The sequence below is a fragment of the Neofelis nebulosa genome, chromosome 4 (genome assembly GCF_028018385.1).
Source record: "Neofelis nebulosa isolate mNeoNeb1 chromosome 4, mNeoNeb1.pri, whole genome shotgun sequence".
Classification (NCBI taxonomy): domain Eukaryota; kingdom Metazoa; phylum Chordata; class Mammalia; order Carnivora; family Felidae; genus Neofelis; species Neofelis nebulosa.
In genome coordinates, this window is record NC_080785.1 from 169,925,720 (window position 1) to 169,952,464 (window position 26,745).

General features: G+C 62.1%; 1 protein-coding gene and 1 long non-coding RNA gene across 2 annotated transcripts; one reads left to right on the forward strand and one right to left on the reverse strand.

The window, feature by feature from the left end:
• Positions 1–73: 73 nt before the first annotated feature.
• Positions 74–22,910, reverse strand: HCN2 (hyperpolarization activated cyclic nucleotide gated potassium and sodium channel 2). The gene is made up of 8 exons (XM_058728629.1): positions 22,255–22,910; positions 10,928–11,351; positions 10,237–10,398; positions 9,404–9,622; positions 7,837–7,983; positions 3,744–3,984; positions 3,312–3,476; positions 74–1,517 (listed from the first exon to the last, which is right to left on the reverse strand). Exons 1-8 carry the CDS (start codon positions 22,872–22,874, stop codon positions 805–807), a joined length of 2,691 nt encoding a protein of 896 aa, XP_058584612.1. The 5' UTR covers positions 22,875–22,910; the 3' UTR covers positions 74–804.
• Positions 22,911–22,936: 26 nt separating this feature from the next.
• On the forward strand, positions 22,937–26,220 carry LOC131510938 (uncharacterized). Its single transcript, XR_009261249.1, has 2 exons — positions 22,937–23,349; positions 25,665–26,220. It is a non-coding gene; the product is annotated as an uncharacterized LOC131510938 (long non-coding RNA).
• The last annotated feature ends 525 nt before the right edge of the window (positions 26,221–26,745 follow it).

Below are 26,745 nucleotides of genomic sequence, written 5' to 3' on the forward strand. Positions count from 1 at the left end.
CGAGCGTCTCCCGCCGGTCTCGGGGCACCCGAGCAGCTGCGCCCCGGCACCAAGCAGTCAGAGGCGGGCAGGCTGGACGCCAATGCTGTCGTTTATTGCGCGGAATGGGGGTGTGGGGGTCAGGGGCATGGAGCGCGGTGGGGGCGCTGCTGCCTCGGCCCGTCGGTACATTCATCGCGGCGGCCCGGCCTCACCTCCGACCCCCGCGCCCGGGCGCAGCCAGGACTGCCCGCCCCTGGGCGCCGGAGGGGGCGGGGGGGGGGGGGGGGGGGGGAGGTCACCGCGGGCCGCGCGCGGACGTGGTCGGGGAGAGGGTGGGGTGGGGGGGCCGGGCCGGTTATTGCGTGAGCGCGATGGGGGCAGCGGGAAGCCGGCGGGCCAAGTATTGCACTTAAAAAACAGAATCCTCATCGGACGGGCCACCTACGAGGGTGGGGGCGGGCAGGACTCCACAGCCATCTCCTTTCGGCCACGGGGCCGTCCCCGTCCCCGCTTCACAGTTGGGGGAACTGAGGCACCGAGGTGAAGGGGGGCCCCCTCGCACGCACTCAGGCGAGGCCGCCGCCGGGGGCAAGGACGATGTGGGTGGGCGCAGGGCGATGAAGGGCACGGCGGGGGCTCGGAGGGGGCTGCCGCGCCGCCCCGGCCCACCCGTCCGACTACAACTACCTAGGACTCCTCTATGGCTTCTGGGGCGGGCGGGCGGCCGACGACGGCCGGGGGCAGCGCGCGATGGCATGGCTTTGGTGTGGATGACGGCCCCGCCCCCGGCCCGCCTGGGCCCGCGGGGCGGCACGGCGAAGGTCACAAGTTGGACGAGAGGCGCGAGCGCGCGGAGTCCAGGGGGTCGAGGCCGCCGGCGGCGCCGGGCGAGGCCGAGTCCCTGCGGTCCGGGCTGGGCGCGGCGGCTCGGGTGGCGGGCGCCGGCCCCAAGCGCGGCGTGGAGCTGCTGGCCGGACGCGCGGAAGCCGCGGGGCCCGGGCCGGGCGCGCCGTGGGGCAGCGACGGCTGCGAGGCCGACAGCGGGCGCGAGGCGCGGCTCAGGCGGCGCGCGGGCAGCGCGGGTCCGGCGCGGGGTGCGGCGGGGGAGCCGGGCGCGCCGCCGTAGGGCGAGGTCCGAGGCGCCCGGGGGCTGGCGGGCGCGCCCGGGGGGCTGGCGGCGGGCGCGGGTCCCGGCGAGGCGGCGGCGGCGGCGGCGGCGGAGGGCGCGGGCCCGGGCCCCGGGGGCGGGCGGCGCACGAGGCGTGGCGAGCCAAGGGCCAGCGGCCCCACGAGCGGGCGCGCCACCTGCGGGCAGAAGCTCATGGCCACGGCCTGCTGCAGCGTGGCGATGGCCGAGGTGACCTGCGGCGGCGGCGGCGGCGGGAAGAGGCCCACGCGCTGGCCCAGCTCTGCCTGCTGCACCATCTCGCGGTCGTATTTGACGATCTCTTGGATGATGGCGTTCTCCTGGTTGTTGAACACGCCCGAGTTGAGATCGTGCTGTACCTTGTGCAGCAGGATGGAGTTCTTCTTGCCTGGGGGCGGGGCAGGGGCGTCAGCGGGCTGCAGCCCTGGGGGGGCGTGTGCATCCGCGGCGCGCCTCCCGCAGTGGGTCCGCAGGTACCGGGCGCCTGTTCTGTCCATCCAGGACGCACACCGTTGCGTGCACTGCGTCAGGCTGTCAGCGCCTACTCGGCACAGCCAGTGTGCACCACGCCCCCGCTCGTACCTACCTACCTGCTGTAGCTGACACGCACCGAGCACCTTTTGCACGTCTTAGGCCAGAATCTGAGCGCCCGCTGTGCACGACAAGCATGTATGGAGCACCTGCTGTATAGAGCAAGCGCACGGAGAGCGTGCAGCGTAGAGCAGCGGGCAGGTGTCGGACACCTACGACATGTAGCTGGCACGCTCGTCAAGAAACCGTTGGGTACAAGTAAGCACTCTCTGTACACAGCAAGCGTGCATGGAGCCCCTCCTGCCTACAGCAAACAGGTCCCAAGTGTCTTCTGTGTGTAGTGTAGCCAGCAAAACGGAGCACCTACTGCGTACAATAAGCACGCATGACCGGCTGCTGTATGTAACAGGCAGGTATGGAGTACCTACTGTATACAGTATGAATCAAGTACTTGTGTGTGGCAAGCACATTAGGGCACCTACTGCATAGGCAAAGCAGGCATGAGACACCTGCTGTATACCTCCAGCATGCCCGGGGCACTTCTTGCATACAGGAGACACGTATTGCACACCCACACAAAGCAGGTATGAGACACCGTAGCGAGCATGCAATGTACCTCCTACGTACAGGGATCCGTGTATTGAGTACCTGCAGTATACAGCAACACACCTAGAACACTCGCCTGTACGCAGCCCCGGGGGCTAAGTGCGCACCATATGGAGCAAGCGTATGTCGAGAGCCTACTGTGTATCGCAAACACCTCTAAGCACCTGCCACTCACGGATATGCTGAGCACCTATGTATAGAGCACGTTGGTGAGTGCCTGTTGTATGCAAACATGAACTGAATGCTTTCTGGATGCGGAAGTCTTTCCTCTAACGCCGCTGCATTCCACCCAGTCCTTTCCCACTTGTCTTCACTTCCAAAAATAGCACCGGGGGCCACCACCTCTCTGACTCGCGTGTCTAGTCAGCAGCAAGTGCTGAGGGCCCCACCTCCCGACCGTCGCCGAGGTTACCCTCTGGCTCTCCCTACACCCGAGGCCAGGCCGCCATCTCTCTCCTGTATGCTACCCTCCCCTGCCCGGAATCATCCATGGCTCCCTACTGCTCCCAGCCCAAACTCCCATCCGCAGCCCAGTAGGTCCCGTGTACCTGGTCCCTGCCTGCCTCCTCGACCTCCCAGCTTCTCCAGCTCCCTGGGCTCCAGGCCTCCTTCCCCCACCCCAGGCCTTTCTTTGCACATGCTGTGTTCACTCCTAGAAACGTACTTTGTCCCTTTCTACCTGGCAACAGCTACTCAGCCTGGCCTCTACTCAGCATCGCGCAGAAGCCCTGCCACCCCCACCCCCTCCTCTGTGACATAAGCCCGAGGGTGGCCTCCGAACCAGCCTCTTGGTCCAGCGTCCACACCTCCTGGCACGCCTCAGGTGCCACACAAATCTCTGCCAAGTGAGCAGAAGTTCTGCACAACTGGAAACACTCTGCACTTGCTCTTTCCTGGGGAACCAGGACTATGTTTGGCCAAGGGACAAAGCAGGTCAGAGAGTCTGGTCTGGGGACTACAAGGGGACTTGCGGTCAGCTGGGACACACCACCTTAGCTCGCCCGGATGCCCCGCCGCCCCGCCCCGCCCCGAGCAGCCCCCTCACCGATGCGGTCCAGGCGGTCGATGGCGACAGTCTCGAAGGCCCGCCGCATCATGGGGTACTCCTCCAGCACCTCGTTGAAGTGGTCCACGCTCAGCGAGTAGAGGCGGCAGTAGGTGTCGGCGCGCACGCTGGCGGTGCGCCGGCCCCGCGTCAGCAGGCAGATCTCTGCGCGCGCCCGGCGGAGGGAGACGACCTCAGCTTCCAGGCCACACCCGCCGGCCCCCATCCAGCCGCCGCCCCTCCCCCCCCAACCCCCACCCCCACCCCCGGGGTCGCACAGCCGCCGGGCTCAGTCCCGCCTCCTCCCCTCTGCTAGTAGGGCCCTTCCGCAGGTCCTTCCTGACGCCCACGGCATCACCCCTGCAGGCTCCCCGCCTGCCCCACCCCCAGGAAGGGGGTCCAGCTCTCACCAGCCCCTGGTCCCCTGCTCACCCCCAAAATAGGAGCCATCGGAGAGCTTCATCTCCTTGTTGCCCTTGGTGAGCACGCTGACCACACCGTGCTGGATGAAGTACATCTTCTTGCCGATGGTGCCTTCTCGGATGATGTAGTCACCGGGCTGGAAGACCTCGAATTTGAGTTTGGTCAGCATGGCCGTGACAAAGTTGGGGTCGGCGTTGGCAAACAGTGGCATTGAGGCCACCAGCTTCCGGCAGTTGAAGTTGACGATCTCCTGTAGGGGCAGGAAGCAGGGGGTGACACAGGGCGCAGGTTTTGGTTCCCGTCTCGCCCTCCCTTAGGGGCTGCCTCTCCTGCAGACCCGCAGTTTCTTCATCTATGAAAGGAGTTTTAATTTTTTTTTTTAACGTTTATTTATTTCTGAGACAGAGAGAGACAGAGCATGAACGGGGGAGGGGCAGAGAGAGAGAGAGGGAGACACAGAATCCGAAGCAGGCTCCAGGCTCTGAGCCATCAGCCCAGAGCCCGACATGGGGCTCGAACCCACGGACCGCGAGATCGTGACCCGAGCTGAAGTTGGACGCTTAACCGACTGAGCCACCCAGGCGCCCCATGGAAGGAGTTTCAAATACTCGGGCTGAAAGCCGGCGTCTTACTTACAGGGCAGACATTGAAGGGTTTTGCCGCCAGGGGCAAGAGCAAGAAAAAAATGTGCAGTGATACCCTGCCATTTAACATTTAACATTGTATTAGCAATGTTACCCTGCCATTTAACATTTAACCGTGTATTAGCAATGCTGGCCAGTGCAATTAGACAAGAAAAAGGCAATCGGAGACATGAGAACTGGGAAAGAAACAGTGACACTAAATCTCTTTACTATCTCTTTTAATATGACGGACCTGGAAGATCCAAAAGACTCCATGTACAACTACAACACTAAGAGTCAAAATAGCAAGCGATTAGAAAAATCAACATAAAAACCCAAGAACTGTAAAATGAATCAGTGGTGGCAGAGACCAGGGTGATGGTCACCCCTGGCAAGGAACCTCTGAGAGGGGTGGAAATGTTCCACATTCAATCCAAGCAGTGGGTACACGAGGGTCTCGCTCTCATCCGTCCAGCGTGCCCTCACGACGTGGGCACTTTTTCTGTAAGATACATTTCAATAAAAAGGGAAGCTTAACCTTGAAAGTAAACTCAATAGCTTTTACGTATACAAACAAAAACCACTCGGAAGAAGACACAACACATGGGAAGACACCGTTTACACCAGCACAGAGAGCAAAGTAAAACAGCACGGCACGAGGTTAAGAAATGTCCAGACCTGTATGAGGGGAACTTGGAGAGACCCCCGAAAGGCACGGTGGGAGGCTGAACACAGTCATTAGGCAGAGCTCGTCACCGTCAGAAGGACGAAAGACGACCGTTCTCCCTATTCATTCACACATGTAACGTGCTCCCAAAGAAAACACCATCAGGTTTGCTTGTTAATTACTGAAGCTACGCAAGGCCGTTCAGAACAAATGAGCAAAAATCACAGGGAAGCCTGCTCGTGCCGAAGAGCAGAAGGGGCGACTGACCCCCCAACACGCTGAAACACGCTGTGCGGCCTCCAGACTCCGTGTGGGCTTGGCACACAGAGCAGGCGGGCCGGCGGGATACACCGGGAGGCCAGAAACGTGCCCAAGCACGACGCAGCGAGTTGAGGGTTGCCCCACAACTTCCGAGGCCAAACCAGACGTCTCAGCCCGAGAGCAGAAGGTGAACCCGCATCCCGTCCCCACAGGATAGTCCAGGATGAGCCCAACAAGCAAAACTACGCAAGTGCTGTAAGGAAGTGTGGGTGAACCCCCACAGTTGGGTGGCACAGCAAGCATGTACTGTGCACCTACTGTATACAGAGAGTAGGTATTCAACACCTACTCTGTGCAGCGATTAGGTACTGAGTACCTAGTGTCTGGAGGAAGCACACAGAGCGCCTGCTGTGTACAGAAGATAGACACTGACCACTGCACACCCACTCTGTGCAGCAGGCACACATTTAACACCTGCTGTGTACAGCAAGCACTCATAGAGCATGAAAATCCCGCGTGGCAAAACACACACACAGACGCACACACACTCAATAAGCAAAGTTAAAAGCCATTGGGGTGCAGATTTGCATCACATGAAGTCCTCCACACATAAAGGATTTGTAAGATGACAAAAGGATAAAAAAAATTCTGTAGAAATACAAACGCAACCTATGGCCGGTTCACAGAAGGAGAAACACAAAACAGCCTTTCATCACATAAAGAGCCCAGACGCCCCTCTCACGTGTGCATTTGGGGCTGGGTGCCTCACAGCGCTGCTGGCTGCCCAGAGGGACTGGACCCTCCCCTCACCCCTCAGCCCCGTCCCAAATACATGAGCAAAACTCCAGAGGTGCATGCCAGAAGCTCAGGGGAAAGAGGAGGGCGGACCCTGGGGCCTCGGTGCCTGGAGGCCCCCACAGCTGGAAGGGTCCAGTGAAGGCAGCTGAGAGCGGTGGCCACGCCTTGGTTTTGCATCGAAGAAGGAAATGGGAGATGTGGCAGGAGGAAGTCAGGACAGGAGCCAGAGATTGTCTGGACATACGTGTTTCTGTAAATGTGACTTTGGAACCGTGTGAGCAAATAGTGGTCAAACACGGCTTGCCAGGAGCTGGGGGGTGGCATGGGGAGTGACAACTAGCTGCCAGCGGTGTCCTGGGGTTCAAGGGTGCTGTGGGTTAGACGGGGGTAATGCCGCACGATTCTAAATACACTAAGAGCTACTGCGTTGTGGGACGCCTGGCTGGCTCAGTGGGTAGAGCATGCGACTCTTGATCTCATGGTTTGTGGGTTCGAGCCCCACATGGGCTCTCTTGCTGTCAGCGCAGAGCCCGCTTCAGATCCTCTGTCCCCCTCTCTGCCCCGCCCCTGCTCACACTCTCTCTCAAAAATAAACATTAGGGGCGCCTGGGTGGCTCAGTCGGTTGAGCGGCCGACTTTGGCTCAGGTCATGATCTCGCGGTCCGTGGGTTCGAGCCCTGTGTCGGGCTCCGTGCTGACAGCTCAGAGCCTGGAGCCTGTTTCAGATTCTGTGTCTCCCTCTCTCTGACCCTCCCCCGTTCATGCTTTGTCTCTCTCTGTCTCAAAAAATAAATAAACGTTAAAAAAATTTTTCAAAAAAATAAAATAAAATAAATAAACATCAAAAAAGAGAGAGAGGGCGCCTGGGTGGCGCAGTCAGTTAAGCGTCCGACTTCAGCCAGGTCACGATCTCGCGATCTGTGAGTTCGAGCCCCGCGTCAGGCTCTGGGCTGATGGCTCGGAGCCTGGAGCCTGTTTCCGATTCTGTGTCTCCCTCTCTCTCTGCCCCTCCCCCGTTCATGCTCTGTCTCCCTCTGTCCCAAAAATAAATAAAAAACGTTGAAAAAAAAAAATTAAAAAAAAAAAAAAGAGAGAGAGAGAGAGAGAGGAGGGGGGACACAGGGAAGGAGGCCATGTAACGGCAGAGGCAGAGATCGGGGAGAGGTGTCCACAAGCCGAGGGACACCGAGGACTCCCACCAGGAGCCGGGAGAGGCAGGAAGGACCCCCCTCCTGGAGCCTCTGGAGGGGGCGTGGCCCCGCCACACCTGGATCTCGGATTTCTAGGCTCCAGAATGTGAAAGAACACATCTCTGGGGTGTGAAGCCGCCCAGCTGGCGGGAACTGATTACAGCTGCCCCAGAACTTCGCCAGAGGTCACACAGGCTGTCCCGGCAGAGCCTGCGCCCAAAGCTGGTGCTCGGCAGGGCTCCTGTGCTTAGCAAAGCCCGACCACCACCCTGGGCTCGCCAGCTCCAGGCCGCCTCCCCTCTGTCCAGCTCGGACCACCAGACGGGGTAAGGGGAATCAGGCAGTGGCTGTGGGGGACCCAGGACTTCTGCAGAAGCGGGGTCTGGGGCGCCGAGGGACATCGTGGGGGTGCAGCACGTGGAGACTCACAGAGGGGCACCTGCTGAGGGTCAGAGCCTGAGGACACATCTAGCTGCAGCCAGGCCAGCCCCCCCCCCCCGCCCCCCGCTCAACCCCAGGAAGGAGGGCCTGGCAGCAGGGACAGCCCCGTGGCCCCGCCTCACCTCCCGCAGAGGCCCGTTGAGCTCTCCCAGGATGCTGTCCTCGTCGAACATCTTGCCCTGGTAGCGGTGCTCGTAGTAGTCATGGATCTTCTGGCGGAAGTCGGCGGGCAGCTTGTGGAAGGACATGTACTGCTCCACCTGCTTGTACTGTGTAAGTGGGGGGAGGGGGGACCCGGGTCAGCGGCTGCCACCTCCGGGGGCCCCTGCTGCAGCCCAGACACGCCTGCCAGCTTCAACAACGGCAACACGAGGTGCCCAGTTAAATCTGACTTTCAAATAAACAGCAAAAATATTGAACGGTACCGGTGCAATATTTGGCACATGCTTATATGAAGGTAAGTTACTCTTTGTGTCCTGGATTTGATCTGGGAACCCCCCCCCCCGAGAAGTGGGGGGACAGCTTGGCTCTAGGCCCTCACAGTGGGCTGGGCCAGACTCCCCAGGTCCCCCAGGATGACGGAGCCCATCCCAGAGGCTCCCGCATCGGTCAGTGGCCCTGCCTCCCCTCCCCAGAGAGCTTTCCAGAAACCACCGGCTCAGCCCCTCCCGAGCAGGGCGGGGCTGTGGGCACTAGACGGGTGCCAGGCCCTGCTGTCCCCAGGATGGTGCTCCCAGGGTGCCCCCAGCCCCGTTTCCGCCCCGGCTCCACCCGGACACAGCTGCCCTGAGCTCAGCGGAACCCGTGATGCCAGGCGGGTGGCAGCACCAGCTCATGTTTGGGTGTGAGACCCGTGGCTTCCGGACAGCCGGGGCGCCTGGCACCAGGCCCAGCTGACCCGGGCGACCCAGCCGGCGCTGCTGTGGGGCTGGGGGGGCGCTCGCAGCTGCCCAGCCAGGACCGGCCACTAGGCAGCAGTGCAGGACGGACGGGGCTGTGTCCCGGAGAGCCGAGCACGCCTCGGCGTTGAAGGGGGACACTGAGGCAGGGTGGAGCTCGAGGCAGAACTCGAGAAAGGGCCAGCACACGGGGCCTCTGCCCGCTCTCCTTGGCCCCGCCTGCCCCCCTCCGGGGGCCCTGGCGCCACCCCCCCAGAGGGGGGCTGCCCCCGCCCAGAGGCCAGGTCCGAGGGGCCAGACATCCTTTTGCTCCCCCAGGGGCCTCCTCCGTGGGTTCAGTCACCCAGCACGTCCTCAAGCGACCCCAGGATTCCTGGACTCCTCTCTGTGCTTCCCTGCTCTGGCCTCGCCCGCGGTGGCCCAGAGACCCCTGGGGTGAGCCCCGCCTCCTAGGCAGCCCCCAGGGGCTCCCTGATGCGCCATGGACTGGCCTTGCTCCGTTGGGACCTCCCCCCTGCCACCGCAGCTCCCACCCTATCTTCAGCTTGTGTCCCCCTCAACCCTTCCCACCATGTCTCCCACCCAGGCTCCCGACTGCCCTCCTCCTAAAGGGCCCCGGGCTTCCTCACTGTCCTGGGGACCTTCTAACGCCTCCTCATCGCAGCCACGGACCCCTCTAGGGTCCTCGGCCCCCACATTCCCTGCTGGCCCCTGTCCTAGGCACAACACAGGGAGCCGGGGGGCAGCAGGGTGGGCCCCCCAGACCTCCAGACTCTGCCCGCCCTCACACCTTCTCCTGGTACTGGCGCCGGGAGGAGTCCAGCGACTGGATGAGGGCAGTGGCGTGGCCGATGAACATGGCGTAGCACGTGGCGCCCACGATCATGCTCAGCATGGTCAGCCAGATGTCGGTCATGCTCTCGGGGGCCTGCCGCCCGTACCCGATGCACAGCATGTGGCTCATGGCCTTGAAGAGCGCGAAGGAGTAGAGCTCGCTCCACGAGTGGTTCTGCAAAGCCACGAGGGGCAGGTGGGCCTGCGGTCGCCACCCCAGGGAGTCCCCTGACCTCAGGGGCCCCACCCGCCCATCCTGCCATCTGGGCCCACGTCTGGCCCCGAGACTCGCCCTTGTTAGTGGTCAGCGTCTCAGCCGGGAATCCACACAGGTGCCTGCGCCCTCCCTCGGTGGGTTCTTACCTCTTCCGGCCCAAGATACTGCTTCCCTACTTCAGGGTTAGGGTACCACAAGCCCTCTTGGACATAGTGCATGTAAGTAAACAGTGGACACAGAGGAAACGTTGGTGACATTAGCTGTGGTGCCAGAAGCTGTCCTAGGCACTCTGGTCAACAAGCCGCCTCTCAGCGGTTGGGGTCTGAAGGTCTCAAAGTCACCAGAGCACCCAGGCGGTCACTGCAGGCGGGGGGTGGGGTGGGGGGGGTGGGGGGGGTGGGGGGGTTCTGGAACTGCACGCCACCGAGGCGGGCACTGGGGGGAGCGGGTTCTGGGGACTGCATGTACCCGAGGCAGGCACCGTGTGGGCTCCGGGGACTGTGCACACCCGAGGCGGGCACTGGGGTGGGCGCGGTCGGGGGACTGCACGCCACGGTGGGCCGGACGCTCACCACCATGCCGTTGATGGAGACCCAGCAGTTCCGCGGGAAGTCCTGCAGCATGGGCACCAGGAACTGCAGGCAGCCGTCCCAGTGACACAGCAGCAGCATCATGCTGATGAGGTTGCAGATGCGCATCACCGCGCTCGCCAGGTCATAGGTCATGTGGAAGATCTGCGGGCGGGGCGCGGCGTGAGGGTCCCCCGCCCGCCGCCTCTCACCCACCAGCGCAGTAGGAGGAAGACGCCCCCGGGCCCGGACCCCCAGCCCCTGAGACCTGCGACGGGCGTCCCCGCCTCACCGCAAGCTCTAACCCCAGCCCCCAGCCCGTTGCCCTCCGTGTTGACGAGAGCGCGTGGCCCAGGTCCCCTCCCACCCCGTCCCCACCCGCTGCCCCCCCCTCGGAGCCTTGCCGCTGCCCCAGAAACCGGGGGCGATATTGCCGGCAGCGGGCTGGAGGACAGTCCAGAAGCGGCTCACTCAGGGCAGAGGGGGCGTGACCTCGCTCCTCTGGGCCTGTTTTCGCTGCCGCCAGTGGGGGCGGGGGGCGAGATCCCCCTTTTACAGGGCAGAATGAAGTGGGGGGGGGGGAGGGGCGCGAATGCTTGGAGGGCCCGGCCTGCGGCCCGCATGACCCTGCCCCTCGCTGCCCCTCCCCGAGCCTCCCCTGCCCGCAGCACCTGCCCGCGGGCCCGGCGCTCACCTCCTCCCACTGGTGGATGTAGCGGATGAGGCGCGACAGCCGCAGCAGCCGCAGGAGGCTGAGGATCTTGGTGAAGCGCACGATGCGCAGCGCGCGCGCCGTCTTGTAGACCTCGGAGTCGATGCCCTTCTCCACGATGAGGAAGATGTAGTCCACGGGGATGGAAGACACGAAGTCCACCACGAACCACGTGCGCAGGTACTTCTTCTTGATCTTCTCAGGGTCCAGGATGATCTCCGTGTTGTCCTCGATCACGATGCCCGTGCGGAAGTTCAGCACCAGGTCCATGAGGAAGAACGTGTCCGAGACCACGTTGAACACGATCCACGGGGCGGTGGTCTCATCCTTGAAGAAGGTGATGCCCACAGGTATGATGATGAGGTTTCCCACCATGAAGAGCAACATGGTGAAGTCCCAGTAGAACCTGGGGGCGAAGCGTGGGCCGTCACGCCGCCAGGCCTTGGCCCACGCGGCACGCAGCTGCGGGGCACGCTGTCCCCACCGCCACGCGCAAGCACACACACGCCCTCGAGGGCCAGCCCGGATCTCGCCTCCTCCAAGCTAAGACTTGGGCCTCGAATCACGGTGTGTACCCCAACTCCAGGAAGCCCTCCCACCCCCTGATGACCCCCACTGCCCGCGGGGCCCCACAGCCTGTGCTCCTCTAGCCGGCCCACGACCTTCCCTCCTTAAAGAAACTGGAGAGGGGCGCGTGAGTGGCTCAGTTGGTGGAGCTTCCCACTTGGGCTTAGGTCACCATCTCCCTGTTGGTGAGTTCAGGCCCCCCATCAATTTGTGTGCTGACAGCTCAGAGCCTGGAGCCTGCTTGGGATTCTGTGTCTCCCTCTCTCTCTGCCCCTCCCCTGCTTGCGTGCTCTCTCTCTCAAAAATAAATATTTTTTTAATTAAAAAAAAAAAAAAAGGCAGGAGACCTGGCAGAGCCCAAGAGGTGCCCCCCAAATTGGTTAAAACTTTCCCATGACCAAAAAAGTTCAATGTGCAAGACACAGGGTCAGTGTCCAAAAAACTATTCCGTATGAGAAAGAAAAGGGGAGACAAGCAAGGAGGAGCTGGGGTGGCAGGGAGTAGGGGGCTTTGGAGGAAGGGGCGGTGGGCATGCAAGGGGGGGGCAGGCACAGTGGGGGACAGCAGGGTCTGGGGTGCGGGATGGGGGCGGGGCATGCAGGGCACACACTGTCCTGAGTAGCAGGGCTTCAAGTGAGGCACCAGAAGGGGTTCCTGGCCCAACTTCCATCTCAGGCAGCACCCTGGGGGGCGGGAGGCAGGGGGAAAGAGGCCTAGGCCCCCCAGGCTGGAGGTGGGTGGCTGGGAGAGGCTGAGAGAGGACATTTCATGTGACAAATTCTCCTGAAAAAGTGCTGACTGGCGGATTCCACTCTCAAGTCCCTGAAGCCGATTCCACACTCCACCTGGGAAGCACGTACAGGGAAAGGCCTGTCCACTCAAGGGACATCTGCTGGTGGCTGGGCTTGGTGTTCTGAACAGAGCATGAGGACATACAGATTCAGAAGGGCCACGTGGACAGATGCCCAGCACAGCACCGATCGAGAAAATGCAAATCAAAACGACTCCAAGGAAAAACTGTTCTGTTAGGTCCTCAAAAGTCCAGACAGTAGCGGGGCGCCTGGGTGGCTCAGTCGGTTGAGTGTCTGACTCTTGCTTTTGGCTCAGGTCATGATCTTATGGCTCATGAGACCGAGCCCCTAGTCAGGGTCTGCACTAACATCGAGGAGCCTGCCTGGGACTCTCTCTCTGTTCCCCGCCCCACCCCTCACCCCTGCTCTCGCTGTCTCTCAAAATAAATAAATAAGCTTAAAAAAAAATAGAATTGGGGCGCCTGGGTGGCTCAGTCGGTTAAGCTCCGACTTCGGCTCAGGTCATGATCTCACAGTCCGTGAGTTCGAGCCCCGCGTCGGGCTCTGTGCTGACAGCTCAGAGCCTGGAGCCTGTTTCAGATTCTGTGTCTCCCTCTCTCTGACCCTCCCCCGTTCACGCTCTGTCTCTCTCTGTCTCAAAAATAAATAAATAAATAAATAAATAAATAAATAAAAACTTAAAAAAAAAAAATAGAATCATGGTCTTACCCATCAATTCCACTCCTAGGTGTGAACCCCATGAACTGAAAACAGGAACCTAAGGATAACTGCGCATGCGTGTTCACAGGAACAGGCTTCACAAAAGCCAAAGGTGGAAACTTCGGTGGGGGAGCAGATTCACACAACAGGGCCACCGCTCACGCGCACGCCCCTCAGGTGCATCCACCACGCAGGCGCACATCCACGGATGAGCGTGTCCACCGCGCACGTCCACAGACGACCGTGTTCCCCGCGCACGCGCACATCCCTCGGCCGCGAACAGGAGCGAGGCGTCCCCCCGCCCCCCGCCCGCGGACGGACTCTGAACGTGCGACGCTCAGGGAGGGAACCCGACACAACAGACCACGTGGGGTGTGAGTCCGCGTGTGTGAAACGTCCAGAACAGGCTCATCCACGGACAGAAGGGGGTCTCGTGGGGGTTGGGGATTTTTAGGGAAGATGAGAAAGTTCTGGATATGGATGGTGGTGATGGCTGCACAACTTTGTGAGTGTACTTAATGCCATTCAATTGTATACTTTTAAATGACTAAATGCCAAATTTTATGTTACATAAAAGAAAAAAAGAGGGGCGCCTGGGTGGCGCAGTCGGTTAAGCGTCCGACATCAGCCAGGTCACGATCTCGCGGTCCGTGAGTTCGAGCCCCGCGTCAGGCTCTGGGCTGATGGCTCGGAGCCTGGAGCCTGTTTCCGATTCTGTGTCTCCCTCTCTCTCTGCCCCTCCCCCGTTCATGCTCTGTCTCTCTCTGTCCCAAAAATAAATAAAAAACGTTGAAAAAAAAAATTTAAAAAAAAAAAAAAAAAAGAAAAAAAGAACTCTGAGGCTATGGGTTGGGGGTCTCCGTGATGAGCGGGTGCCCCAGATCTGGGGTCTGGGTCCACACATCCTGTCTAGATCCAGGTAAAGGAGAGTCTCGAATTTTGAACAAAGTCGCTTATTTTAAATTGCTCTTACTGAATACTGCAGAGAGAGACCCCCACCCCTGGATCGCGTCAGCCCTGTGAGCTCTCTCCAGGTGGTCACTCTCCCAGACAGGTTTGTGCAGGGCTCTGCCGTGGGCCCAGTGCCCTCCCCGTCACGGTGGGGGTCCCCACATCCACTTAGAGAAAGCTCTGTCACCTGTGGGTGGGACAGGCCCCAGAGGCCCCTAAAGGCTGCGGCTCCCTGGATCCTCCTGCTGGCTGGCGGGCTGGAGGGGCAGAGGAGGGGTCCATGGGCCGCAGCGTTCGCCCAAATTAGCACAAATAAATGAAAAGCCATAAGACCCAGGGGTGCCTGGGTGGCTCAGTCGGTTGAGCATCCAACTCTTGATTTCGGCTCAGGTTATGGTCTTGGGGTCCTGGGACTGGGCCCCGCTTTGGGCCCCATGCTCAGCGAGGAGCCTGCTTAAGATTCTCTCTCCTCTCTCTCTGCCCCTCCCTGGATGAAATACCTATGCTCGTTCTCTCAAAATAAGCAAACTTAAAAAAAAAAAAACAAAAACAAAAAACTTGAAGAAAAGCCGAAGGCTGCAGACTGGCTTGGGCAGAGTGAGCTCTGTGTTTTGGGAGCTCCTTTCTGGGCAGCGCTGCGGGGAGCAGCGGTTAGCCCCGTGTGTGCCGGCTGGCCCAGGCCCTCCACTTTGGGGAAGTGATCCCAAGGAAACTGTCCAAGAGGAAGAGAGAAAAATTAAAAAGCAATTTGTACCAAGATGTTCACAGTAGCTCAGTCTTCGAGAGCCAAAGGCTGGAAGGCACCCAACGTCTAACACCTCGGTGGCAGCGGCCAGACCCGGGCTGACACCCAGTTCTCTGGGCTGTTGGTGGGTGCGGCCGTGCGCCAGTCCCACAGCCCCTGGGACCCCCACTCTTCTCTCCATCGGGGAGAAAGGGGCCGGGGAGTGGCAGCCTGTGAGGGCCCTCCACGAGCCTGTCCCACCCGCACCTGCAGCGGGAGCCTCCTCGGTGGTGGTCGTGAGGCCCCTGCTGGGCTGTGATGGGAGGGCCTGGGGATGGGGACAAAGACCCGAAGACCTTGAGAGCTAAAAGGACTGAGTGCCCTGGGGGTGGGTATTAAGGGCAAAATCGAATGGCTGCTAAAAATTCAGGACCTTCCTTTGCCTGAATCTAGGCAAGGTGTGGGGCGCGGGATGAGGGGCCCCACCTGCCTGCTGCCCCTGCCCCCCACCCTCTCTCCCAGCGCTTCCACTGTAGTCCCACCCCTCACCCTCTCTGAACTGAGGCCTGCCCTGCCCCCTCTCCCACTTCTGGCACACGCCTGGGGCAGAGCACGAGGGAAAAAGTAACTGAGAAGGCCAGAGGACCTAGAAACCATGGGTGGGGGGCTGTTAGAAACCACCAGGGGGAGTCTAGAAACAATCTAAATGGCCAGAGTGCAAGGTGGCTTCACAGGTGACTCTTCACAGACATTCTCTCCCTCTGTTCCTGGGATGAGGGTAGGAGCGAGCATCACACTTCCCCACTGACAGACCAGAGAGGTGGCCCCGCCAGGGAGTGGGGGCAAAGAACCGAGATCCAGGCCTGGTGCCCTCAGGACCTGTCCTCTGTCTACTGCCCACCTGTTTAGGGTTAGGGCTAACCTTCCTCCTGCAGGCCTGGAGCCCTGTCCACGGCCCCTGGTCCCTGGGGGAGCGATCCCTGGGCCTGTCGCTCTATCCGGGCTGTCTTCCCAGGTTGGATGGTGTCCCCTGGGCTAATGAGGAGTCAGACCACAGAGGACAGAGCACTGGACAGGGGCTCTGAGGCAGCTCTGGGGCAGAGTGACCCAATCCCCAGGTCCATCACTAGGGTGCCCCACCTGCTCCAACCAGGACGCCCCAAAAGGGGCCCGAGGCCCTGACCCTTGTCCTCACCAGCCCCCTGGTCCCCTGGAAGGGGACAGGAGGAGGAAGAGGGCCCTGCACACACCCACCAAGGGGGACCTAAGGACTGGGGCAGAGGATCTGGTCAGGGGACGGAGGAACCCTGGTCCTCCCCCTAAGCCCCTCCCCTTCTCCTCCCCTGACCTCCCTCCTGGGCCGCACAGCCTGGGACTAATCATTCTCCTCTGAGCCTCAGTGCCTCATCTGCCCAATCCTGGCAGCCCTCCCTCACTGGGCCACCCCAGCAGGACTGGGGCCCAGGGACTACAAGGGCCTCCCCAGGCAGCCAGCAGAGGCCTGGCTCACGGTCAGCTTTCAGCTACCCAGGGCCTTCAATGACCGTAATTAAATCCCATATTTTAAAATCTTCCCTAACATGGCTCAGTCGGTTAAGCATCCCACTATGTGTATATATATATATATATATATATATATATATATATATATATATTTGTTAATGTTTATTTATTTTTTGAGAGAGAGAGAGCATGAGCAGGGGGAAGGGAAGAGAGAGAGAGAGAGGGAGTCACAGAATCCGAAGCAGGCTCCAGACTGAGCTGTCAGCACAGAGCCTGATGTGGGGCCCGAACCCACGAACCCTGAGATCATGACCTGAGCCAAAGTCAGACGCTTAACTGACTGAGCCACCCAAGCGCCCCTAAGCGTCTGACTCTTGATTTTGGCTCAGGTCATGATCTCACGGTTTGTCAGATCGAGCCCCACATGGGGCTGACAGCTTGGAGCCTGCTTGGGATTTGTTCTCTCTCTGCACCTCCCTGCTCGCACGGTCTCTCTGTCTCTCTCTCTCAAAATAAATAAATAAACATTAAAAGAAAAAATCTTCCCTGACAAATAACAATGAGGCCCCAGAGGGGCCCCTGCTTCTGTGGGAGCACCCGGATCCCTCGGTTCTGTCTCCAGCACAGCCCCAGGAGGGCAGCGGCCTTGTTGGCTGAGTGACACAGGCTCAGCCCCAGGGACACTGGGACGATGCAGGGCCTCCCAGGGAGCTCGGGGCTAGACAGCCATGACCCCCAGCCCCCAGGCCCAGGACGTCTCAGCTCCAGTGCCCTGCCGCTGGGAGAAGGTCCTGGAGCCCTGTCCCAGATGCACCCGCGTGCACCCACAGGGGCACGGGACTTCAGCTGGGGCCCCCACCCTGAACGGCGAGTGCTGAGGGACAGAACCCGGGTGCAGAGACTTCCAGGCCAGATAAGGGCTGTTGAACCAAGGCAGCCCGCCACCCCCCACCCCACCGCAGGATCCCAGCACTAAGAACCTGGCAGGAAGCAGTCCAGGAATTACAAATCAGGCAAATCTGAAGGGATTAGGGCCAGGGCGGGCAGGAGCCCTCCCTTATGGAGTTTCAAATCCGAGTCGAGTGTCAGGGATTAGGTAAGGAAGACACCTCCCGGAAAGATCAGCGGATTCCTGGGTGAGCCCGAGCCTGGGCAGGCTGTGGGGGCAGGGTGTGTGCCAGGCTGGGAGGACAGTCGGCGACCACACAGACCCAGCTCTCCCTCAGAGCCCCAGGCTGGGTGGGGGAGACAGACATTCCACACCAACAGATAAGTGAGTGGGATGCTTCAGAGTGGGCGGGGAGGGCTTCTCAGAGGGCATGGCACTTGGGCAGAAAATGGAGAAATAGCTGCTTGACAGAGTTCAGGGGACCCTGTGCCCCATGCAGAGGAGGCAGCAAGTGCAAAGGTCCTGTGGCTGCACTGGGGTTTCCCCTCTCAAGGCTGGCCAGGTGTCCTGGTGCTAGAGTAGGCACGAAAGGAAATGGCTGAGGGCAGGATCTGGGTTCTGCAGGCCCTTGGGAGGCCGTAAGTGAGAGGGAAAGACGGACAAATGTACCTTGAGAGGCCCATGCTGGCAGTGGGGAGGTTAGGAAGGGGGCAGGAGGGAGATGGAATGGCCTGTAGTGGCTGGATTTGGGGCCGGCTTCTTGACGGGGAAAAGTGAAGCAGGGTCTGGTCTGAGGAGGCCCAGTCCCCATGATGCTGGAGCGAGGGGGTTGGAGACATGAGGGTTTTAAAGCAGGGACCAGAAATTCCAAATTCTGGCAGGAGTCCCCTGGAGAGAGGAGGGGGACCTCGGCCACAGATGGCCTCTCACCCTTCATATGGATCATGGAGCTTCCTTCCTTCCACCAGGTGGGCCCTGGGCCTCAACCCTCACCTGGGGAAGTGGATTTGCCCCCTGTCCCCACCCCACATGCCTCCGTGCTGGGTCTGGAGCCAGGGAAACCCTTGTCTCACCCCTGCCCCCGCCCCCCCTCCCCGGATGATGCAGGATTTATTCCCGTGAGTTAATGCGGGGATTTGCAGACAGTGCTCCCACACTGATCTCCCTCGGATCCGCCAGGCCATCTGGGGTAGGAGACAGGGGCCTCCAGTCCCACCCGGTTCTTCAGACCAGCCCCTCCACCGGCCCAGTCCCCCGGGGACCCCAGAGGACGTGACACAGATACAGGTCAGCGTCCACTGGTCCCGGCTCTGTCTAAATGCCTCTGAGGGGCAGGAAAGGGGTGGACTCATCTCTTCCCCTCACACGGGGCCTCCCAGCGGTAGACAACTGGGGATCATTGCAGGAAAGTCAGCAGCGGCAGAGACTCAGATCAGACCTCAGAGGCGCTTACAGACAGGAGCAAGTTGAAAGCCACTCGCCCAAACTTTCCAGACCTGCCCGGGCCCCCGGGCCCCGGGGCTGCCTCAGTTACCAGAGTGACAACCACATGAGGAGGCGGTGGGGGAAAACAACCCAGAACGAGTGATGATCGTCTCTGTAGGTCCCAGCCGGGCCCCACAGGGGCCACCCTTGCTGGGGTCCCCCTGCCCACCCACTGTTCCCCATGAGCTTCACACACGTGGGGCCTGTTGCCCTCTAGAATCAGTGCTGCTCCAGGTGAAAGGAACAGGAATTAACTGTATTTATTTTCTCATGTTTTTGGAGGGGAGGGGACTCCGTGAGGTGCCGGCTGTGACTGTGGCCCTCCACACCGGCCCCGTGGCTGCCCCCCTGCCTCGCACTCCTGTTCTGACACCTGTTCCCATTCGGGCACGGACCTCAGGGTGCCCAGAAGGAACACCAAGCCTCCCAAGCCCAAACTGTTCCCTCTGTCCCTTGGACCTGTTTCTCCGCCTGCTCCCCCTCTCCCCCCACCCCTGCCCCCTGCAAGCCCCTCTGGAACAGGTCCCCGGGCTTCTCCGTCCTGGCCCTGGTGCCTCCCACATGCCCGGTTTCCGCGCGGAGAAACAGCCTCAGAAGGGGTTGGGCTGGTCCATCGCAGCCCAGGGATGGGCAGCACGGAGCGCCTGTGTGAGCTCAGCGAGCTCGCAAACACCTGAGACCCCAGACGTGACAGGGACCTCACGGGCCCTCAGGCCCACGGCAGGCGCTGAGGGGCAGGCAGGCCAGCAACATGAAGTGAAAACGGCCGCTTCGGGGTGTGTCGGCAGTGTGTCCGTGAGACAAGGCGGCAATGGGTCAGAGCTGGGGTGCGGGCAGGGGTGGGGAAGGGGACAGCGTGTGCCAAGGCTGGTCGTTCCAGGGAAGCAGGGGGAGGGGCCGGAATGGCATAGAAAGTCACACACCCCCGTTTGCTCACACCACCACCTCTCACGTTTGGGGAAACCAAGGCGGGAGGCCCAGAGAGGACGCGAGCCCAGCCGCAGGCAGCCCGGGGCCCTCTGCAGACGGCTGCCTTCTGGCCTTTCCCCCGGACGCTCTGTCCTCCCGGACACCTTCCTCTGTCCACTCCCACGTGTCAAGAGCTCCCCCTCCTCGAGGCCTCCACAAGCACCCCACGCCCTGGAAGGTGTATGGCGGCTTGCGCACGAGGCGGTGCCAGGGCGGCTCCAGTTCAGCGGGCACCCGTCGTCCCGTTCTCCGTGCCGGGTGGGGGCCGGGCCGGTGCGCACGGGAAGAGCTTCACAGGCAAGCAACGGCGAGAGCTCAGGGAAGTGGAGACACCCTGGTCTTGGGCAGGCGTGGGGGCTGGCGTGGCAGCCTGCACCTCAGAATCTCTTTCCACTTTAAAGCCTGCACAGTGTGTGGACGCAGGCACCGTCGGGTCAGATTTCAAGGGGGCAAGTGTGGAAAAGCGGACCCAGAAAGGCTCCTCCGCCTTTTGTTCCGTGAGTAGTCTTACAAGAACTCACACACGCATAGAAGCATAGCAATGATCTGCAGCCCGCCTTCGGGTACCCCAATATCTCGAACAGTCTCCAGCAAGCCTTTTCCTTCCCGTGTCTTCCCGGTCCGGATGGGACGCGGCCAGAGGCTGGGCTACCAGCCTGCCCAGGTGTGAACCCCCAATTTGCCCCGATTCATTGTGTAGCTTTGGGCAGGTGACTTAACTTCTCTGTGCCCTTCCCACTTTACAGCTGACATGACTGAATCAGTATTAGTAAGGCGCTGCCATGGCACCTGGGCCGCCCAGGGAGCCTCAGGAAGCTTGGGGCCTGTGTCCATACTGAATCAGCCCTCCACTAAGACATGGGGGGCTGTAGAGGCCCCACTGCATCCCAGATTGGAAATATCCTGTCTTCAATTTGACAGTGTCTCCCCTAGTCCCCATCCCCCTGCTTGCTCAACCCTATTTTACAGCTTATCTGCCCAGCCCAGACCACGTGGCCTGCCCAGATCCTCACAGGTGACCATGCTCCAAGTGGCACAAGCACCGGGAAGCCCAGCTCCTCCCCCTGGCATCCCCTCCCCCCAGGCTGTAAGCCGCCCCTTCTGCAGCCAGGAGGAAGCCCAGGGTCCCCCACCGCTGGCAGTGGGCAGGTGGTGGTGGGGGGGAGGGGAGGTTGGCTGCAGGCAGACGTGCTGGAGAAGACCCAGGGCAATGGCTACTTTCTGCAGGCACCTTCCCCTGCTCCCCCCCCTCCCCATGTCCCTGATGTCCCTTCCCAGCCAGCTGGCCAGGTCGCTGGAACGTGAGCAGAAACACTGACCCAAGTTCTCCCAGCCTGGACCACCTGCAAGGAATGGGGAGCCCCTGTGCAGGTCAGGACCATCCAGATGCACCTCATTCGGACACCCCAGGTCCCCCCACCCGTGGCTTCTCCCAGAACTCAAGCCATTGGTCAAGGGCGTCTTCACCCCCCCCCCCCCCCCAGGGAAGGTCTGAAGAGTGGGCAGGTGGAATCCCAGTCTCTGTCCCTGACTTGTGTGCCCCTGGGGCCTCAGTTTCCTCAGCTGTCAAGCACTGGAGCTGCGGAAGGGTCAGAACGGGGGAGAATCCCACAGCCCCCTTTCCCAGCTCCGGACGTCCGGGAGCAAGTGCGGAGCAAGTTCCCGGGTGGGGGCGAGGGGCTCAGGCTCCCGGCAGGACCCAGAGCTTGATGAAACCCGCGGTTCCGAGAGCGCTGTGGGCTGCTGTCCGTGGTGCTGAAGCCGCGCCCGCCCTGGGATTCGGCCCCGTGGAGACCCTCTGCGTGCCAAGTCACACCTCCCTGACGGCCACTTAACTTCACACACACACACACGCGCGCGCGCGCGCGCGCGCGCGCCCCTAGGGACCCGCCTGCCCCCTAGATCGCTCGGCCCACGCCCCCTGCAGTCACATGCTCCCCATCACACACATAGCCTGCAGTGATATGCACGCTTCACGCTTGCAGGCCACAGGGCGCGCACCCAGGAACAAGAACCACAAACATACTCAGCCGTGACCCTGCGCTGGGCCTTGCTCTGAGCCTTTGCACCTATCAACCGCCTGAACACATACAACGTCTACACACCCACTGACACATGGGCACGCCACCCAGTGGCTCCGGCTGCTGCGGCTCAGAGAACACAGCCTGGGGACCCCAGCACGCTCAGCGCCCTCTCCTCGCGCAATACCCAGGCCCGCGGACCGGAACGCACCTCCCTGAGCTGTGGGGCGCAGGTGGAGACCTTGGGAGCGAGCCACGTTTGCTTAACCCCTTCTCCGCCGGCCTCTCCCAGGCACGTCCTTCCCGGGCGCCCTTCCTTCCTCCTTCCTTCCGCTCTGCCGCCTCCCCTGCGCCCACGTTCCCCTCTATTCGTCCTCTCCGCCCCTCCGCGCTCAGACCCTGGTCCTGCGGCTCATGACGCGCGCCCATCCCGCAGGGATGGGGATGTCAGGGCGCGTGGGAGGGGGCGCTCAGGGGTCACCGCTGGAGCCTGCGCGCGCTTCCCAGAGCCCCCCCACCCCCACCCCTGCCCCAGGGCGGAGCCTCGCGCGCCCAGGCCATTACGGGGCGGGTCTCGGACGCGCCCGAGGTCACCGAGGGGCCCCGAGGTCACCCACGGGGCGCGCAGCCCCGCCCTCCCGGAGGTGCTCCAAGGACGGCGCCCCCCTCGGCGCCCGCCGGGGCCACACCTGAAGTCGCTGTACGGGTGGATGATCCAGGCCCCCGCCGACTTGACGCGCTCCTGCTCGCGCTCCACGGCCTTCTGGCTGCCGAACATCCGCAGCGAGAACTTGTTGACGCCGGGCTGCAGGAGCGCGCCGAACTGCCGCTGCATGAAGCTGGCCTGGCTGCCGCGCGGCTCCCCCGCGGGGCCCGCCTCCTCGCTGCCCGCCTCATCCGCCGGCCCCGGCCCCGCGCCCGCCCCGCGGCACGAGAACGACACCTTGGACCCCCGCGCCGGGCCCTCGGGTGCCGCGGGGCTGCACTGCGGCTCGCCGCGCCCGCACTCGCCGTTCGGGCTGCCCTTGGCGGTGCTCGCCGCGCCCGGGGTGCCCGGGCGGCCGCACGAGCTGTCGCGGCTGCGGAGCCGGGCCCGCGGGCCGCTCTCGTCCGTCGCCTCCGGGGGCGCCGCCTCGGCCCGGCCCGGCTGCTGGGGGGGCGCAGGCCCGGGGCCCGGGGGGGGCGCGGGCGGCGGCGGCGGTGGCGGTTGCTGCTGGGGGGGCGCGGGCGGCGGCGGCGGCGGCGGCCCCGACGCGGGGGTCGCGCCCGGGCTCTCCCCGGGCCGCCCGCCGCCCCCGCGCGCGTCCATGGCGAGGCGGCGCCGGGCAGTGCGGAGCGGAGCCGCCGCCGCCGCCGCCGGCCCGAGCCCGAGGGAGGGGGGGGGAGGCGGGGCCTGGGCTGGGGCGGGGCCGCGGGGGCGGGGCCGCGGGGAGGGGCAGGGGCAGGGGCGGGTTGGGGGCCCCGCCTCTGCCCGCGCCCCCTCCCGGCGCGCCGCGCCCAGACCCCCGCGCCAGGGAAACTGAGGCCGCGGGGTCGGTGACCGCCCAAGGGCACGCGGCCTGAGGCCTTGGAGACCTGTTCAGGCCTCGTTCCAGAAAGGGAAACTGAGGCCCGCGAGGCGGAAGGACACGTCCAAGGTCACTGAGCCCAGCCCCGGGGACCAGAGCCTCCTCCGCGCTCCACCTTCGCAAGGGATCTTCCCCGCGCGCAGGGTTTACCCGCCTGGAGGCCACAGCCAGGCGCAGGGAAGCGAGACCGCCCCCGTGCCAGCCTCCTTCCTTTCTGTAAGTGAGAATTTCCGTAATAAGAAGGATGTTTTTAAAGGCCAGAAGGGCCTTGGCTTTGTAATTAGAGGGCCCTGGAAAGACCCGTGGGAGTGTGTTGTGTGCGGAGGGGCAAAATGGGGTCCATGCGGCCGGTCTCCAGGTCTTTCTCGCCTCCTGCGTGTGAAGAAAACTGTGGCCAACAGGAAGAGCCACCCATTGGTGTTGGCACCTACCCCCTAAAATCCAATGGAGGGCTGGGATCTCCTGTAAGGCTGGTGGGTCCCAGGATCATAGAGGGGAACTCAGAGTCCCTGCCCACTTCCCACTGATGCCCACATGGGAGTCCCACCCGACTGCCCCATTTCTCTGCCTCTTGGGCCCAGCCCCCACCTCTGGGAGGACACCTGAGGCTCTGTGCTGGGACCAGGAACCAGGTTGGGGACTCATTTGGTGTTAAGTGACATGGGAGCACAGGCCCTAGCCCCTGGTCCCTAGGCCCTCGTCCCTAGCCGGGCTCAACCAGAGTGGGGGAGAGGCGTCCTGAGAGGCAGGTGATGGAGGAAGACAGAGAGGAGAAGGCACGTCCTGGCCTCCGGGAGCCTCCAGCCTTCATAGCACTGTTCCGTGGGCACACCCACCTGCTGGGATGTTGGGTCCATGAGAGCAGAGATGTAACTGTCCCTGAACACGGTGGGTGCTCACTGGTGATTGAGAGAGGGAATGAGCCGGGACATCTTGAGCCCCCACCAGGCTGCCTCAAGCCCCGGGGCCCCCGGTGCTTCCATGAGGCAGGCCTGGCCTCCCTGGGGTCACCGCCACCTTGCCTGTGGCCGGACCTGCGGCCAGGCGGGTGGGCGGGCAGGGCTGCTCTCTGTCCTGAGGTGGTGGCGAGAAGATGGGCAGTAGGGTTGGCAGTGCCAGGCTGCGGCCCGCCCCAGGCAGATGTGTGCTCCAGTTGAAGGGGGACCTTTTATGCTCACCCTGGGAGCATGTCAGTCTGGGCAGGCCGCCAGAGCCCCAGGGCTTGTGGCTGAGAGCGGGAGGGAGGCAGCCTGTGGCCCAGCCTGAGGACCCACCAGGCCTGGGGGTGGGAGAGGCAGGCCTGGACCTGGGAGTCGCCTCGGCGGGGGGGGGGGGGGGGGGGGGCGGGGGGGGGAGTCCCAGCCCCTCCTGAGCCTTGGGGACCCTGTCCGCAGGTCCCAACAACTCCCCTTCCTCCCACAGACTCCACCCTGGGCCAGATGGCTACCAGCGTGCGTCTCCCAACCCTGTCACCACCTGCCCAGGACAGTGTTCTTTGCATTCATTCAATTCATTGATTCAACAAATCTTCATTAAGCACTTGATCAGGGGCTGGAATTCAGAACTGATTCTCACAGGCCAACAGTTAAGCAGAGGGGACAGTCAACACAGTAAACATTACGTTTCATAGATAATTAGAAGGTGGCCAGTGCCACGCAACTCAGGCCAGGAAAGGGAGGAAAAAGGTGCCGGGGGCGGGGTGGGCGGCAATGTCCAGAGGCTTCCCTGAGGGAAAACCAGAAGGAAGAGAGGGCTGGTATCATGTGGACATTTGCGGGAAGAGTGTCTGAAAGGTGGCAAGGCCTGTGCAAAAAAGCCCTGAGGCAGGATGGTGCCTGGCTTGTGGGAGAAGAAAGGATATGAAGGACCCAGGGGGTGGGTGAAGATGATGAGGACACTGAGACAGCAGTGGGTGAGGCAGGTCTGTTGCCTAAAACTGCTCTGGACTCCCCAGTGCCTTTGGAAGGAAACCCCAATCCCTCCGCACCATCCAGTTAGCCCCCCATCCTTGCTCACCATTCCTGGACTCTACAGACAGTGCCTCTGCTGCGCTGAGCCCCTGGCACCGTCCCTCCTTCGGTGCTACCCCCGGCACGGGCTCTGGGGGCACCGTCGGACCTCCACTCACAAGCCTGCTCCCTCTCTAGCTGGGGCAAGTCCAGGCTGGAGGCCCTGAAGCCCAGACAGTCTGGGCACCCTCCCTCTGAGTGAAAAATAATTTAAGAACAAGAAGACAAAACGAGGCCAGGGCTTTGGCAGGCCCCAGACCAGTGACTGTCCCGGAGTTTAAGCCTCAGGGGCTGCCGGACTCAAAGAATACTGAGATGTCTGATCAGACATGGGTGGCAGGACGGCTGGCTTAGGAAGTAGAGGGTGACGTGCCCCAGGTCTTAGAGCCACACATGCAAACACCATTGTGCTCTGGGGGTCCCGCCCAGAGTGGCAAGTGACCTCAGCTTCATGGTGTCTGCAGTGAGGATGTCCTCAGTTCTGCTAACCTAGGACTCAGCAGGGTTTTCCTTTCCTCACAGAGATCACTCTCCCTGGTGGATGGGGCGGGACAGCCAAACCTGATGACCCCCAGCACCTCTGTCCTACTTTGTTCCAGCTCTGTCTTCTGCTGCTGGGCAAGACCCCCAATCTCTCCCTTGCTGCCAACCGGTGTGAGACCTTGGGGTGCCCGCACCTTGGGGTGCTCTGGGTGGGGTGTCCCAGGGAGAGGATGCACAGCCCCCTCTGTAGGCCCAGAGATGCCCATGGGGCACTTCCAAACAGCACCGGCAATGTGCCGTTTCGTCTAATGGACACCCCAGCCCTCTGCCCCTCTGCCCTCCACAGATTGGGACCCCGAGACACCGGTTCCTGAGCCTCCTAGCACTTGCCAAATATGAACCCATGGACTCTTGAGACTTGGCTGCTGTCACTTCTTCACCCCACTCTGGGGAAGCTGAGGCAGGCTCCAGCAGGCTGTTAACAAGAACGCCCCCCAGCGGCACAGAGAGCACACTGCCGTGCTCATTAAATGCTTACAGATGGAGGGATGAATACTTAAGTACTTACAAAGAAAGCTTACAAAGCTGCTTGTGAGTGGTCCCAATTTTGCTAATTATGCGTCCACGTGAGGGGCATCTGTGAGGGGAGGGTCTTTTGGGCTAGGAGGACCAGAGAGAGAGGGCTGGTAAGGAGGCCGAGCCTCGCTCACCTCGCCACAGCACCCCCCCACGCTCCGGGAAGCCCCGCTCCTGCCCCAGGCTCTGCCGGCCAGAAGCTCCCGCACGTCCCGTCTGGACCCAGTGCAGAGCGCAGCAGGAAGCAGATGGACAGGGCCCTGGCCTCCCAGGGGACACAGAGCCCCAGCAACCCAGTGCGCACGTGTGCCTTCTGACTTGGGGCGACGAGGGAGGCTGCACCTGAGCCCCGGCAGCTTCCCCAGCGAGGGGCCAGCTCGTCATCACCTCCTCCCCCGCCACAGCCCAGCCACGACACGGGTGCCCAGCCAGTGATGCTGCGTGATCTCCAAAGCGTGAGTGGTGGGTGCCCCCAAGGAACCCCAGGGTGCAGGGAGGTTGGGCCAGCTGTGTCCAGGGCCAGGCTGGTGCAGCCCCAAGAGCC